Genomic DNA, 16,258 nt, shown 5'->3' with positions numbered 1-16,258 from the left:
CAACTCAAGCAGTCTCTGCCCGTTCTCATTCATCCTTCCAACGCCATAGCGCCCAAGGCAGGAGGGCCATGAGTCATGGTCGGCCCCAACCCTGGCATTAAAGTCCCCCAGCAGGAATAGGTGTTCGGTGTTGGGGATGCTGCTAATGATGTTATGGAGTTGTTCATAGAACTGGTCTTTAGCTTCAGGTGCGGAGCAGAGTGTTGGAGCATAGATGCTGAGTAGGTGTACTGGACCAGAGGTGGTGAGCAGTCGGATGGACAGTATGCGTTCCGAGCCATTTGAGGGAGGCTCTATCATGCTGAGCAAGGAGTTTCTGATCATACGCAGCTTCCACAGTGCGGACTGCGACACCGACCACTCCCTGGTGTGCAGCAAGGTTAGACTCAGACCAAAGAAGTTGCATCATTCCAAGCAGAAGGGCCAACCGCACATCAACACGAGCAGAATTTCTCACCCACAGCTGTTACAAAAATTTCTAAATTCACTTGTAACAGCCCTTCAAAACACTCCCACAGGGGATGCTGAGACCAAGTGGGCCCACATCAGAGACGCCATCTATGAGTCAGCTTTGACCACCTACGGCAAAAGTGCGAAGAGAAATGCAGACTGGTTTCAATCTCATAATGAAGAGCTGGAACCTGTCATAGCCGCTAAGCGCATTGCACTTTTGAACTACAAGAAAGCCCCCAGCGATTTAACATCCGCAGCACTTAAAGCAGCCAGAAGTACTGCACAAAGAACAGCTAGGCGTTGCGCAAACGACTACTGGCAACACCTATGCAGTCATATTCAGCTGGCCTCAGACACCGGAAACATCAGAGGAATGTATGATGGCATGAAGAGAGCTCTTGGGCCAACCATCAAGAAGATCACCCCCCTCAAATCTAAATCGGGGGACATAATCACTGACCAACGCAAACAGATGGACCGCTGGGTTGAGCACTACCTAGAACTGTACTCCAGGGAGAATGCTGTCACTGAGACTGCCCTCAATGCAGCCCAGCCTCTACCAGTCATGGATGAGCTGGACATACAGCCAACCAAATCGGAACTCAGTGATGCCATTGATTCCCTAGCCAGCGGAAAAGCCCCTGGGAAGGACAGCATTACCCCTGAAATAATCAAGAGTGCCAAGCCTGCTATACTCTCAGCACTACATGAACTGCTATGCCTGTGCTGGGACGAGGGAGCAGTACCCCAGGACATGCGCGATGCCAACATCATCACCCTCTATAAAAACAAAGGTGACCGCAGTGACTGCAACAACTACCGTGGAATCTCCCTGCTCAGCATAGTGGGGAAAGTCTTTGCTCGAGTCGCTCTGAACAGGCTCCAGAAGCTGGCCGAGCGCGTCTACCCTGAGGCACAGTGTGGCTTTCGTGCAGAGAGATCGACTATTGACATGCTGTTCTCCCTTCGTCAGATACAGGAGAAATGCCGTGAACAACAGATGCCCCTCTACATTGCTTTCATTGATCTCACCAAAGCCTTTGACCTCGTCAGCAGACGTGGTCTCTTCAGACTACTAGAAAAGATCGGATGTCCACCAAAGCTACTAAGTATCATCACCTCATTCCATGACAATATGAAAGGCACAATTCAACATGGTGGCTCCTCATCAGAGCCCTTTCCTATCCTGAGTGGTGTGAAACAGGGCTGTGTTCTCGCACCCACACTTTTTGGGATTTTCTTCTCCCTGCTGCTTTCACATGCGTTCAAATCCTCTGAAGAAGGAATTTTCCTCCACACAAGATCAGGGGGCAGGTTGTTCAACCTTGCCCGTCTAAGAGCGAAGTCCAAAGTACGGAAAGTCCTCATCAGAGAACTCCTCTTTGCTGACGATGCTGCTTTAACATCTCACACTGAAGAATGCCTGCAGAGTCTCATCGACAGGTTTGCGTCTGCCTGCAATGAATTTGGCCTAACCATCAGCCTCAAGAAAACGAACATCATGGGGCAGGATGTCAGAAATGCTCCATCCATCAATATTGGCGACCACGCTCTGGAAGTGGTTCAAGAGTTCACCTACCTAGGCTCAACTATCACCAGTAACCTGTCTCTAGATGCAGAAATCAACAAGCGCATGGGTAAGGCTTCCACTGCTATGTCCAGACTGGCCAAGAGAGTGTGGGAAAATGGCGCACTGACACGGAACACAAAAGTCCGAGTGTATCAGGCCTGTGTCCTCAGTACCTTGCTCTACGGCAGCGAGGCCTGGACAACGTATGCCAGCCAAGAGCGACGTCTCAATTCATTCCATCTTCGCTGCCTTCGGAGAATACTTGGCATCAGGTGGCAGGACTATATCTCCAACACAGAAGTCCTTGAAGCGGCCAACACCCCCAGCTTATACACACTACTGAGTCAGCGGCGCTTGAGATGGCTTGGCCATGTGAGCCGCATGGAAGATGGCAGGATCCCCAAAGACACATTGTACAGCGAGCTCGCCACTGGTATCAGACCCACCGGCCGTCCATGTCTCCGTTATAAAGACGTCTGCAAACGCGACATGAAATCGTGTGACATTGATCACAAGTCGTGGGAGTCAGTTGCCAGCGTTCGCCAGAGCTGGCAGGCAGCCATAAAGACAGGGCTAAATTGTGGCGAGTTGAAGAGACTTAGTAGTTGGCAGGAAAAAAGACAGAGGCGCAAGGGGAGAGCCAACTGTGCAACAGCCCCAACAAACAAATTTCTCTGCAGCACCTGTGGAAGAGCCTGTCACTCCAGAATTGGCCTTTATAGCCACTCCAGGCGCTGCTTCACAAACCACTGACCACCTCCAGGCGCGTATCCATTGTCTCTCGAGATAAGGAGGCCCAAAAGAAAGAAAGATGGGCGTAAAATATCTCATCTCACAGAAGAGCAGGGGAGGTATCCCGGCACTATGGCCAATATTTATCCCCCAATCAACAGCACAAAAACAGATTATCTGGTCATTATCACACTGCTGTTTGTGGGAGTTTGTTGTGCATAAGTTAGCTGCCATGTTTCCCACATGTAAAAAAGTACTTAATTGGCTGTAAAGCACTTTGGGACGTCATGTGGTCATGAAAGGCTTTATATAAAATGTTTTTCTTTAAGGAACAAATGGATTTCCCCTTTAGGATAAAACAAATAGCTTTGCAAAAAAAAATGTCCACACATGTGGATGGCGCAGTGGTTAGCACTGCAGCCTCACAGCTCCAGGGACCCGGGTTCAATTCTGGGTACGGCCTGTGTGGAGTTTGCAAGTTCTCCCCGTGACCGTGTGGGTTTTTGCCGGGTGCGCCAGTTTCTTCCCACGGCCAAAGACTTGCAGGTGATAGGTAAATTAGCCATTGTAAATTGCCCCTAGTGTAGGGTGGTAGTGAATATGGGATCACTGTAGGGTTAGTATAAATGGGTGGTTGTTGGTCGGCACAGACTTGGTGGGCCGAAGGGCCTGTTTCAGTGCTGTATCTCTAAATAAATAAATAAATTTTCCAGCTAGGATTACTGAAATAAGTGATTTTCCCCATGTTCATTATGGGTACTAAGACGAATTATAGCTCACCCACTGCCATTTCAGCTAAGAGCAGATAATGCAGCACATGTGAATCAAACCTCCTAATCCATGGGGGCCAATTACGCACTGATTTTACCAATTGACCTGGCAGCAAAACCTTCATATAACAGCCATTCATATAATTACTCCAGAAGAAAAGAGATTACACAAACTGGGATTGTATCCCCTGGAATTTAGAAGGTTAAGGGATGATTTTGTAAACAAAGTTTACAAGATATTAAGGGGAATAGATCGGATAGAAAGAGAAAAATTATTTCAAATGTAAAATACTACGGATGCTGGGTATCTGAAATAAAACAGAAAATACTGGAAATACTCAGTAGGTCAGGCAGCATCCAAGGAGAGAAAAACATTTAATGTTTCAGGTCCGTGACCTTTTGTCAGAAATTATTTCTGCTTGTTGGCGTGTCTAGGACTGGGGGCATAGTCTAAAAATTAGAGCCAGCCCTTTTAAGGAACAAAATTAGGAAACACTTCTACACACAAAGGATGGTAAAAGTTTGGAATTCTCTTCAGCAAACAGCAATTATTAATTTTAAATCTGACATTGAAATTTTTGTTAACCAAGGTGTTAAGAGGCATGAGGCAAAGGCGGGTTTATGGAGTTAGGTCACGGACCAGCCATGATCTCATTGAATGGCAGAACAGGCTAATTGGCTATTCCTGTTACTATGTTCTTAATACTTTTCTGCAAAAACTGCATTTTGTCTCTCTGCTCCCTCAACAGTAAAACAAAATCAGTCATTTTCAGATCTTACAATATCAGCATCATTCCACTATAAGACTTGCAGGCATAATGCCTTTTTACTGGGCACTGAATACTGGGCATTGCACAGCTCCCTCTAGTGAGGAAGAAACTGAGTTTTCAAAGGATTAACTTCTCAATTTAACACTTGAAGGTGGACACTCGTGTTGGGGTAATTTTGTGGATACTGGCAGTGCTCTGATAACTTATCCAAGTGTTCCTAGACAGTGAGGGTCACTAACCTGTTTGACCATGCCAGACACCTATTGCTGAGCTTGATGTTCTTATCTAGTGTCCATACACTCATTTCTAGCATGGGTTTCTGGATAGCCCAGAAACAAAGACAACGTACTGGTCTGGCTGCATTAACTAAGAACACAGACAGGGAATTAAAGCTTCTTGGCCTATATGTTTCTGCACCACAAAGTGCTTTCAAGCAGAAGGAAACTTTGTGTTCCCAATAACTCACGTATACATTCTCTATCACCCTCCACAATATGCCATTTGATAAAAGAATTGCCGAGTTGATATGTCTAAGAATCATAGTATAATGACTGATGATAAACAGCAGTTCTTAAAATTATAAAGTCCACAATGCAGGGATATTACCAAGGTTGAAGAATTAAAGGGGGAAGATATTTTTATTTATTTATTCATGGGATGTGGGTGTTGCTGGCAAAGCCAGTATTTATTGCCCATCCCTAACTGCCTTTGACAAGGTGGGGACAACCAAGTGGCCCCCTTTCAGAGGGCAGTTAAGAGTCAACTATATTGTTGCGGGTCTGAAGTCACATACAGGCCAGACAAGGTAAAGGCAGCAGATTTCATTAGTGAAGCAGGTGGGTTTTTGTGACAATCTGGTGAGCTTCATGGTTCACCTTTACTGATACTAGCTTTTTAGAGTCAGAGTTATAGAGAGATACAGCACCGAAACAGGCCCTTCGGCCCAACGAGTCCGCGCCGACCATCAACCATTTATACTCATCCCACATTAATCCCATTTTTTCCCGCTCACAAAACCACTTTCCCTCAATTCTCCTACCAACTACCTACACTAGGGGAAATTTTTACAATGGCCAATTTACCTATCAACCCGCAAGTCTTTAGCATGTGGGAGGAAACCGGAGCACCCGGATGAAACCCACGCGGTCACAGGGAGAACTTGCAAACTCCGCACAGGCAGCACCCAGAACCGAACCCGGGTCGCTGGAGCTGTGAGGCTGTGGTGCTAACCACTGCACGTCCTTTATTAGAGATTTATTTAATAAAATTTAAATTGTCCATCTGCCATGATGGAATTTGAACTCGTGTCGCTAGATCATTAGTCCAATGCCTCTGGATTACTAGTCCAGTAACATAACTTGCCTTATCAGGTACAGTAGCATAGCGAAAAAGCAGTGATTGAGTGACACCAAGTTTGAGCTTTAAAGCTTGTAAAGGAAGGAATAAGGGAGGAGGGGGATGTATCGAGTTCCATAATTTGAGAATGGAGATGGTGTGACAGAATAGTATTTGTATCTAAAAGAACTGCCCAAGTACCAAAAAGATGCTAAAGGAGATGTTTTATTAAATGAACTTCTCCCATTACAAATAATACTGCAGGGTGAAGTAGTACTTGACATTTTCAACACTGTAACTTTGTATATAAAGCTTACTTCCTCAACATCTTCATCAAGTTGCTCGTTTGGATCAATCTCCCGCACCAGGTCTTGCAACTTCTTCTTGCTTAAAACCTGAACGTAGAATTAGAATAAAGATGCAGAAAATTCACATTAAGGTTTTTGAGTTGACAAATAGTAAACTATGTATTTAGTATTATGACAAGGCTGGATCAGTACTATAAACAAAAGTGCCCACTCTGATTACTTATAGCTGCAAAGAAAGAAATTCTGTAATCTGCAACTTCATATTTGACCTAGACTAATTGAGAACTATAAATGTACAAAATCCACTACACTAGGCAGAATACACCAAAGAATCTATTGGCATTGGAGTTTCTTATTGCCAATAACCTCCAGGTCAAAAGAAGCGTTTGAAACTTAGGTTTCCATACTGGGGCCTATGGCTCCAAGGGTTCAAAGGAATCTGCATGTCATCATATCTGTCCATCTGGCTTCCCATGCACCGTAAACACTGTTTCAAGAATTCTATATTTTTGCCAGTCAATTTTGATTTGTTAGCCTTATATTTCTGTTGCTGTACACCAAAACATTTTTGCAATGTTAGCACTGGTTTCATTTGCGTAAATGAACACAGTATTTTGACAATTCAGGCAGGGGATCCTTGGCAGTGTGTCAGAAACTGCAAGGCTTCCCTCAGTGTGAAACCACTAGTTTGGATTTTTGGATGAAACTTACAATCACAGACACTCGTTTAAAATACTAAATGAATTTGATAATCAATAAGTTAGTTGTATGGTTTGAACTGATAATACCTCCCATTTTGTTTACCTTTGTTCTACTGCTTAATTCGTTCCATTTGCTACCGCATAATAGTGAGCCCCATGCACACACTATGACAAGTATGGCTAAACATCTGTCAATGGCTGGTTTGAAACAAGTGTCCAAAGCAGCGAATCAAGTTTTTGCAATAGCAACAGTGCAATACTAGAGATAAATTATTTTCCTGCTCAATTAAAAGACAGACAAATACCTTTGGTTTAGCACAGGGTTATCCAACATGCAGCCGACAGGCCAGGATCTAGCCCGCCAAGTTTCCTTGCGGTTCGAGGATGTACGTCAGAGACGAGAAATTTTCCATCGTTGTCTTCTTTCAGACCAGCTTTTTAAAACATCGCACTGTCAGTTTCACAGCTGCTGGGAGTGAGAACAGAGGATTCCTGTCTTCGGACAAATTTGCAGTTTTCCAGCGGTCCCAACTATTCTTTAAAAGCCCGCCGGAAAACCCTGAATCTGTCTGAAGTTCAGAAGCTGCTCTTCCCGACATCAGCACCTGTCAGCTGTGAGACTGACAGCACCATGTTTTAAAAAACTGTTGAACCACAAGAGAGAGCGAGAGCGATCCAGAGAGAGCGAGAGCGATCCAGAGAGAGCGAGAGCGATCCAGAGAGAGCGAGAGCGATCCAGAGAGAGCGAGAGCGATCCAGAGAGAGCGAGAGCGATCCAGAGAGAGCGAGAGCGATCCAGAGAGAGCGAGAGCGATCCAGAGAGAGCGAGAGAGATCCAGAGAGAGCGAGAGAGATCCAGAGAGAGCGAGAGAGATCCAGAGAGAGCGAGAGAGATCCAGAGAGAGCGAGAGAGATCCAGAGAGAGCGAGATTAAGCTCACTCCTAACAGATGGACAGCTATCTGACATACTCCACATTGCCATAAGCGTGAGGGCAAACACTACTTGTGCAAGCAAAAAAATGTCAGGTATCTGACTAAATCATTGTCCAACGTAGTGATGAGAAAGCAAGTCAATAAATTCAAGTTCATCGGAGTTCCAAGACGAGACACCGGTGGGGGGGGGGGGAAGGGGGGTGCGGGAAAGGAGTGAAATTAGCAGGCCGGGAGGGGGGTTGGGAAAACGGGGGAAACATTTTTAATTGGCTGTGGGGATGGCGGGAAGGGGTTGAAGGGCAAATGTGAAGACCTTGGGCAGGGCTGGAGGCAGGGAGTTGGGAAAGGCACTTCAGCTTTTCATTATTTTTTCAAACAAAATCCAAAGTGAACTTGCTTTAAAAATGCGAATTTTTGTTAAAGGCTTGAAGCCCTTTAAAAATGGCACTGGTGCCTGCGCAGTGGTACCGGACAACGCTGCTGGGGATGGAGTGGCCGCTCCTCTACGTCATCAGGGGCAGCTGCTCTGCCCCCCTCCACTTAAAATGCGCCCCCACGCAATATATCGCAGGCACTCAGCGGTGGCGCTTCCACTCCTGAAGGCCGCTGACTTCAAAGCGCGCTGCTGCAACGCGCAGCGCCCAATAAAATTCAGCCCAATAGCTGAGACTAAGCACTCTTAAGCTAATTCGCCCAATTTACTGTTTCTATTTTTGGACCGACAAGTATTAAAATTACATATTAAAAATACAGTGGCCTAGCACACACAAACTGCATCCAAATAGGGTATTTATTTCTATTTGTGCATTAGATGAGCATAGATACAAGGCCAGAATTTATTACCTATCCCTAATTGCTCTCAAAATGATGCTGGTGAACTACCTTCTTGAACCTCTGCAGTCCATGTGGTGTAGGTACACCCACAGTGCTGTTGGGGAGGGAGTGCCAGGTTTTTGATCCAGTGACAGTGAAAAAACAGTGACATAATTCTAAGTCAGGATGGCGTGTGACTTGGAGGAAAACTTGCAGGTGGTATTCCCGTGCCCCTGCTGCCCTTGTCCTTCTAGGTGGTGGAGGCCGCAGTTTGGAAGGTGCTGTCGAAGGAGCCGTGGTGAGTTGCTGCAGTGCATCTTGTAGACTGTATACACTGTTGCTACAGTGATTGGGTGGTGGAGGGAGTGAATGTTTAAAGGTGGTGGATGGGGTGCCGATCAAGTGAGATGCTTTGTCCTGGATGGTGTCGACCTTCCTCAGTGTTGTTGAAGCTGCACCCATCCAAGCAAGTAGGGAGTATTCCATCACACCTCTGCCTTGTGCCCTGTAGAGGGTGGACAGATTTTGGGGTGTCAAGGAGGGGAGTTCTCGCTGCACAATTCCCAGCCTCTGAGCTGCTCCTACAGCCATATCATTTATATGGTTGGTTCAGTTACGTTTCTGGTCAATGATAACCCCCAGTATGTTGACGGTGGGGGATTCAGCAATGGTAATGCCACTGAACGTCAAGGGGAGGGGATTTGATTCTCTCTTGAAGATGGTACTTGCCTGGCACTTGTGTGGCACAAATGTTACTTGCTAGTCTAACCAGTGGTGAGTTTCCCCAATTCCCATTGACTTTTAATTTTGCTAGGGCTCCCTGATGACATCAAGGCAGCATTTGACCAAGTGTGGCAAGGACAATCACTCTCACCTCACCTCTGAAATTCAGCTCTTTTGCCCATGCTTGGACCAAGGCTGTAATGAGGTCTGGAGCGGAGTAGCCCTTGTGGAAATACTTGACACCCCATCATTGAGGATGGGGATGTTTGTGGAGCCTCTGCCTCTGGTTAGTTGTTTAATTGTCCATTATTCGGAACTGGATGTGGCAGGACTGAAGAACTTTGATCTGATCCGATGGTCGTGGGGGCTTGCCAACATGTTGATCGCGAGCTACTGGCAGCTCGCTGATGGTCTTTTAAGTAGTTAGCATAAAAGTTTTGCGGAGAAACGTTGGGGATCACGTGTGTCCTGCGGGGCTGTGACTGGAGCATATGCAGTGCGGGTGCTGGACGGAGGCAGTGGTGTCAGAGCCGCAGTGGGTGATAAATCACCGAGTGCAGGAGAGGAATGGAGCCGGCAGGTTGATAGGAAGGCTTCAGAAATACCCAGTGTAGGCCTCAAACACCCCCAATAAGAAGCGACCAGTGCCACATTTGCATTGAGTGGGGCAGCAGCTACGGGGCTTCTCCCGGTGACAAGCCCAGGTTAATGGCTGCCAGCTTTCCAGCTCTTTGAGGAGCTAAAGAATAATAAACTGCATCAAACCCCAAAACTTTAAAGGAAAATTAGCTCAGTTATAAAGGGGCATGGGGGAGGGGAGGGAGGAACCATTTCGGACACAACACAGGGCAGGAGGCAGGTACAGTCACTGCGCCCCCTTTTCCTTGTGGGATGTTATACTGGAGTCTTGTTGGCAAGTGTTTCTAAACTGTCGCACTATCCCAATAATGTAGGTGGATTGTAGGTTGCTGTGAGTATTGGACTATACTGCCTCTCCTCATTCTTCCTCCTTCTCCCACTTGAGCTCCAGGCTGCTAGCTCCAGCAGCTTGTTGCACCTGAAATGTTAACACTTTCTCTCTCCACAGAGGTTGCCTGACCAGCTGAGTATTTCCTGCATTTTCTCCTTTTATTTCAGATTTCCAGCACCGCAGTATTTCGCTTTTGTTTTACTGCAGATGTTCTCACAGAATTATTTGAGAAACACAGACAGTTTGTATCCGGGTTGGCGTTGGATGCAGAATTCAGTCCCTGGCCTCCTGTGTAGGTCTTTTTTGTTGCAACAGTTTCAGCTGGAGTGCAAATGGAAGAAAAGTTGCTGGGTTTAACAGAGTTCTTTTGAGCCCAGTCGGGCACAACAATTTCTAATGCAAGAGTGTCAAGGGACGTAGATTCCAGGGGAGATGATGTTCCTAAATGGACACCAAGTACTCAATGAAGCCATTGTTGCTCTTCTGGACACCAGCAAGTACAGTGATCTCTTGACCAGGCTTGCATGCAGTGTCAACAGTATCAAGTACCACATTCAGGTAAAGTTAAGATCAGTTTTCCTTCATATTAAATATATTATAATGTAATTATAATAGCTACATATTTAGTTTGCATTTATCCATCCATATTTTTTCAACATATGTTTAAGCGGTTCACGATATTTTTCGTTTATCAGAAGTAGGTCTCACTAAAGAAAATGTTGGCAACCCCTGCTCTATAGCATGCTGCTTCCACTCCTTAGCATGCATGTAGTCCTGTGTTGTAGCTTCACCAGACTGCCAGGAGTGTTGTTGGTCATTCATCTGCTTGCCACAGTGAGTTAAGTTTCTCAAGTTCTTTGCCAAAACAGGGAATTGAGAACATGTCACTCTCCCCCCCACCCCCACCGAATCAGCCAGTTGTATAGTGAAAATGGTAGCAGTCATCAAGATATCTGTACCTATTGTTTCTTCCTTATAGCTGAAGGGGGGGGGGGGGGGGGGGGGGGAGATAAATTCTACAAAGAAAAAAAACTATAAACATTTCAAATTAAAATAGACACCAAAAGTACAATATTCAAATTGCAAAACCACTATACCTGATTGCCTTCTGGACTCATACGCCCCCCTGAGCCTGGCGTTCCAGGTATCTTTACCACAGCAGTGCTATTAGCCATTGTATTTGGAGGTGGTGTACTGGATGGATCAGGTTTTATTGAGGGAAAATTTGTCAAATTTATTAGAGCTGCAGGTCCAAACTGGTTCATAATCTGTTGGGCCTTGGCCTTTAAATCATTTAGTTTCTCCAAATCCTGTTTCTGTTTGGGGTTGTGGGGGCCAGGACCAATCAGCTGTTCGAAACATAAAAAGAAAACAATTTGTCAGATGCACTATGTTATGAAGAGTTAAATATAGCAAGTCCCAGGTCTATGCTTTAGTATGTTAAACATATTAAAGTTCTGAAAAATTAAAAGAAAATTGTATTACACTATTTTGGTAGTACTCTTCTGTTCAAAATCAGGTAGCTCTAAATGTAAACCAACATTAATATATCTGGATTATATTCAGAGGCTTTTCTCTCCAAGAGGGTTGTCTTTAGAGTAAATTTTACAGCAATCCTAAATCCCATTTACAAGTCATTGCTCTGTATTATGGCAGTCATTTCAGTTAAAGGATCTGGTATATAAGCCACTGCTCTAAAGACAAAGCATGCAAAGTTATAAATTATATTGTACAGCCAAAGTTATGAGCAAGCATAAAGAACATTGTAAAAAGTTTACAAAAAGTTGGGAAGAAATGTCACAGGCTTTTTATTTGGGACAAATTATAGTACATTTCTTCAGAGATTCATTAAGATTGGAAATGCACTTCTACTATTGACTTTCCCAAATTACAAAAAGAAATCGTGGCAAGAAGACCACATCTGCATGGCTTTACTCACCAACAGCCAATATCAACTCGAGATTAAAAAAAAAAGTAAAATCTGTACAGTCAGTACAGAGATCAATGGAATTGGCTGGAGACTGACTTAACTGTTATAAAATGATAAATAAATTTTCAAGTTATAAAAGCAATAATATTTTAACATGAAGGTGCTACTGGTGAAATGTGATTGTAAAATATGTCCACTTTAGAACAGAAGCTGTATTGATGAACGATGATCCAATACGGACACCAGAAAGACTATATAACATTTGAAAAATCCATCAGTTCTTGACCACATGTTGCATTATGACATCTGCAATTCCTATACGGGTCTCATGAAATCCTAGGCTATTTGATACTAAAAGGATGACATATTTCAGGTGGCAAAGTATGTTAAAAACAATACAACTGAAGCTTTATCTGGCTGAGCAAACTTTGAAAGTGAAGTAATTGAAATACTGCAGAGAATGGGACATCCAATCACAGCCACCGCTGTATGAGGTTTTCCAATGTTTCTTTCAAATGTCACTCGGAAAGCTGCTATAGTGCATCATTTTTGTTTTGCACTCAACTCAGGATACATTTGAATCAGTGTGACTCCCCACCCCCTGAAAAATTCATCAGCCCATCACTGAACGGTATCACACAAAACCAAGTATCTTGGCACCTGTTCGGACTTCAGATCATCTGAAAAAAATTAAAAAACTTTCTTGTTGAAAATGGTCATCAATATCCTCAAAACAACAAATACTACTTTGTACCCCCTGTAACTTCTGTCTTTGTCTTCAAAATTCTATAAATGCAGTGCTTATCTTTGTTTTGTTTATGCAATACAAGGTTTATTATTAGGTCTTAGAAAACCCTCCTTACATTTACTTCGCTATTGGTAGTCTTCAGGGGAACAATCTTAATTTGGGAAAGATAAAACCTCTTAGTGATCTCAAATATTTGATGTTTGGCATAAATTGAGTTCGATGCATTTTAGCATAGTCATTTAGAGGGGTTTTGTTTGCTTGATAAACAACCCTTACAATACAGTCCTGATGGAGTTACTGTTGGAATGTGCAGGAATGGCTGGATTTACATGTACACCAGTTCCCAGCCTGGCATTGGAGTCCCTACTTGCAATTGTTGGGGATGGAGTATCAGGCTGCCCAAACAATGCCTGCGGTAAGGGGGGGGGGGGGGAGGTGGTGGAATTTCCACATCTGTCAGCAAGTGGTGGCGCAGTGGTTAGCACCGCAGCCTCACAGCTCCAGCGGCCTGGGTTCAATTCTGGGTACTGCCTGTGTGGAGTTTGCAAGATCTCCCTGTGTCTGCGTGGGTTTCCTCCGGGTGCTCCGGTTTCCTCCCACAGCCAAAAGACTTGCAGGTTGATAGGTAAATTGGCCATTATAAATTGCCCCTAGTATAGGTAGGTGGTAGGGGAATATAGGGATAGGTGAGGATGTGGTAGGAATATGGGATTAGTGTAGGATTAGTTTAAATGGGTGGTTAATGGTCGGCACAGACTCGGTGGGCCGAAGGGCCTGTTTCAGTGCTGTATCTCTAAATCTAAATCTAAATCTACTTGGAGCTGTAAAAGTTAACCAAAATACTGAACTTTGATCTCAATGACGGAAATACAAAACCCCTTTATGTGCAGGCAGGTTTTGAAACAAACTTATGATACAAAAAGGTGGAATTCTCTCTGGGAGTACTATTTAAGCATGACATGACCCAGTTTCCAGCTACCAATTGAAATATCAGGACATGGGCCTTCAGAATATCTTCACAAAATTCTAAATTTACTAGTTCATAACGGAGTTGAAAATTAGTACAATAAAGAGTTCCTTTTTTCTCCTCGCTGTGCGCCTCAGACCCAAGCTCTGGAGGCAGTTAGCTGACAACATGCAGCAGTCACAGACGTCACAGTCAGATTATATTGATGGTAAAATAATTGCATTGCAAAAATATTGTATTGCAAATTATTAAAATATCAGTAATCTTTTCACTCTCTCTGGATAAATCTATTTTGGCCAAATAAATCAACTCACCATCTTTTTAACTCAACTTTCAGACATATAATTGTGTGTTATCCAGCTTTCATTTCTTGGCACCCAAGAGTTTTATTACATAGGTCCCCAAATAATTTGGTGAGTTTATTCAGCGTAGCAGGAAGTGATCAAATTTCAGCCAGTGTGGAAGTTAAATAATAATTAGCCTCAGTACCACTGGTTTCAGAATGAGGGAAGCGAATGGAGGAAAAAACAAAAAATTATCCAAGGCTCTTATCTGCTATCTGGCAGCCTGGGCTGGAAGTATGCAGAGTGTGAATGTGAGGAGTGGAGTAAGGACAGAACTGGGTTCAGTTCAGACACTCCCCATGCCAAAAAGACTGCCCGCATTCTTCAGCAAAGCTCACATTAATAGTGCCCACCTGGGTAAGGATGTGAAGGGCACTGATGTAAATTGATCTGTACTCTGGCAAGGAGTCAATACCTTCAGTTGAGTAAAGTAATTGGCAATATAAGAGTGTTGACTCTATCATTGCCTGGTGTGTACAATACAAGAAGGCATACACAAATGTTATAAGCATGACTGTTAGTATCCAAAGTGCCAATGGAAATACTCTACAACCATCTAGATTTCACGTGCAGATAAAAAAAATTAAAGGGTGCACTAGTAAACAGCTGACACATCAGCTGTCTACTAGAATGTCGGTATTTATGTCATCAATTATGCAACATGATTGGAAGATACTTACACAATGATTTGGCATAATCAAATTAGCACAGTTTACAATAATGAAGTAAGGCTGTTACGTGTTTTACATATTGAGATAGCTTGGCACCTTGCAATATCGCGAGATCCCAAGCTCCAGCTTAATTCCCTTGCTTCATCCTGTAGATAGGTGTTTTTTTTAGATCCCTTTAGTAGAACATGCTTTTGGTTTAGATATAATGCAGATGCCTTAAATAAGATGCCTCAAGTGTACAGAGTGTCTAAATCACACATTACGTGAAACACTGAATTATTGGCTCTTCCTTCCAAGCCTGAGGGAAGAGGGGTTTTGAATTCTTCCCCCTTAAATTTATTGCATCACTTGGCTTAATTTAGAAACAGACTGATTGCAACTATAATAGAAATCAAGAAACTTTGTTTAAGCAACAAGTTGGGTTTTCATGTGTTGTACAGGAAGCACATATCAATACAACAAAAAAGTTCTCATGTTCAAAAATAAATCCCACCCCATGCAAGCATACACTTTTCTCAGGAACTAAAAGCAACTAAGTACTAAACACTTCCATTTTATTGGAAACCACACAATTTCTTTTTGTTAAAGTTTTGTAATTAATGGGATGAGAGATGTCAACACCAATGAATGGAATACATTTCCATTTTTAACATTCAGTACCTAACACCCGTAGGCCAGTAAAATGTAAAGCTCCCTTGACTCTGTTCCTATTTGTCTTCATTCAAAGGTGTCCAAGCTTTAACGGTCATGTGCCACATAGGTGCATACTATATAGAGTCTAAATACAAAGTTAAACCCATATTCTCATTAAAGTGCATATATCCCAAGTTGCTGACGCTAACAGTTCCAAGTGCTCCAATTTAGAATTAATTGACCAATGAACAAAGGTACTAAAAACAACCCTTTTTAAATCCCTAGGCCCACAGAATTCAAAGAAGGCAAACAGGAAATAAAGTACAAACAGTAACTGATGGCCACTTGAAGGAAATTGCAGGGCTACAGGGATTGAGCAGGGGAGTGGGACTGACTGGATAGCTCTGTGGAGCACAGACATGGACTCGATGGGCCAAATGGCCTCCTGCAGTGCTATAAATGACTTATGAGTTACCTGGGCTTCAAGGAACAGAATGCCAGAGCTCAGGTGGACAAGTTGCTTTAATCCATCCTCAAAAACCATTCCCTACTAAAACAGCACTAATTTTTTAATTTCCCAATTTTGCCTCTGAATGACAAAGAACAAAGAACAGTACAGCACAGGAAATGACATTGATAATGTAGTGGCAACTCATCTCAAATTGTGAACAACTGTGGATCTGTATCCTAAAAGAGCATTTGAAACTACTCAACTAATATAACCCCATCAGTCTGGGCTGGATTCAAACTCTGTCCCCGAGGTGAAAGCAGTGTGCTAATCCAGCCCCATGTAATACAACTTTAAGGTAACAAAATTTTCGTCATTGGATTGAAGGATTCTGATTTGTTTAGGGGTAAAGAAAGCTAGGTGAATTTTCACTCTGTA

General features: G+C 43.6%; 1 protein-coding gene across 3 annotated transcripts in view; it reads right to left on the bottom strand.

Annotated features, from left to right (window-relative positions):
* taf12 (TAF12 RNA polymerase II, TATA box binding protein (TBP)-associated factor) overlaps positions 1 to 16,258 on the bottom strand; it is a 45,282-nt gene that overhangs the window by 12,476 nt on the left and 16,548 nt on the right. For all 3 annotated transcript variants that reach the window (XM_068011695.1, XM_068011696.1, XM_068011698.1), the window contains 2 exons: positions 11,177 to 11,428; positions 5,948 to 6,025 (listed from right to left, as the gene is read on the bottom strand). In XM_068011695.1, the coding sequence (XP_067867796.1) occupies positions 5,948 to 6,025; positions 11,177 to 11,428 (330 nt within the window). The remainder of the gene's footprint in view (positions 1 to 5,947; positions 6,026 to 11,176; positions 11,429 to 16,258) is intronic.

The sequence above is a fragment of the Heterodontus francisci genome, chromosome 31 (genome assembly GCF_036365525.1).
Source record: "Heterodontus francisci isolate sHetFra1 chromosome 31, sHetFra1.hap1, whole genome shotgun sequence".
NCBI lineage: Eukaryota > Metazoa > Chordata > Chondrichthyes > Heterodontiformes > Heterodontidae > Heterodontus > Heterodontus francisci.
This window is presented reverse-complemented; position numbering and strand designations above follow the sequence as displayed.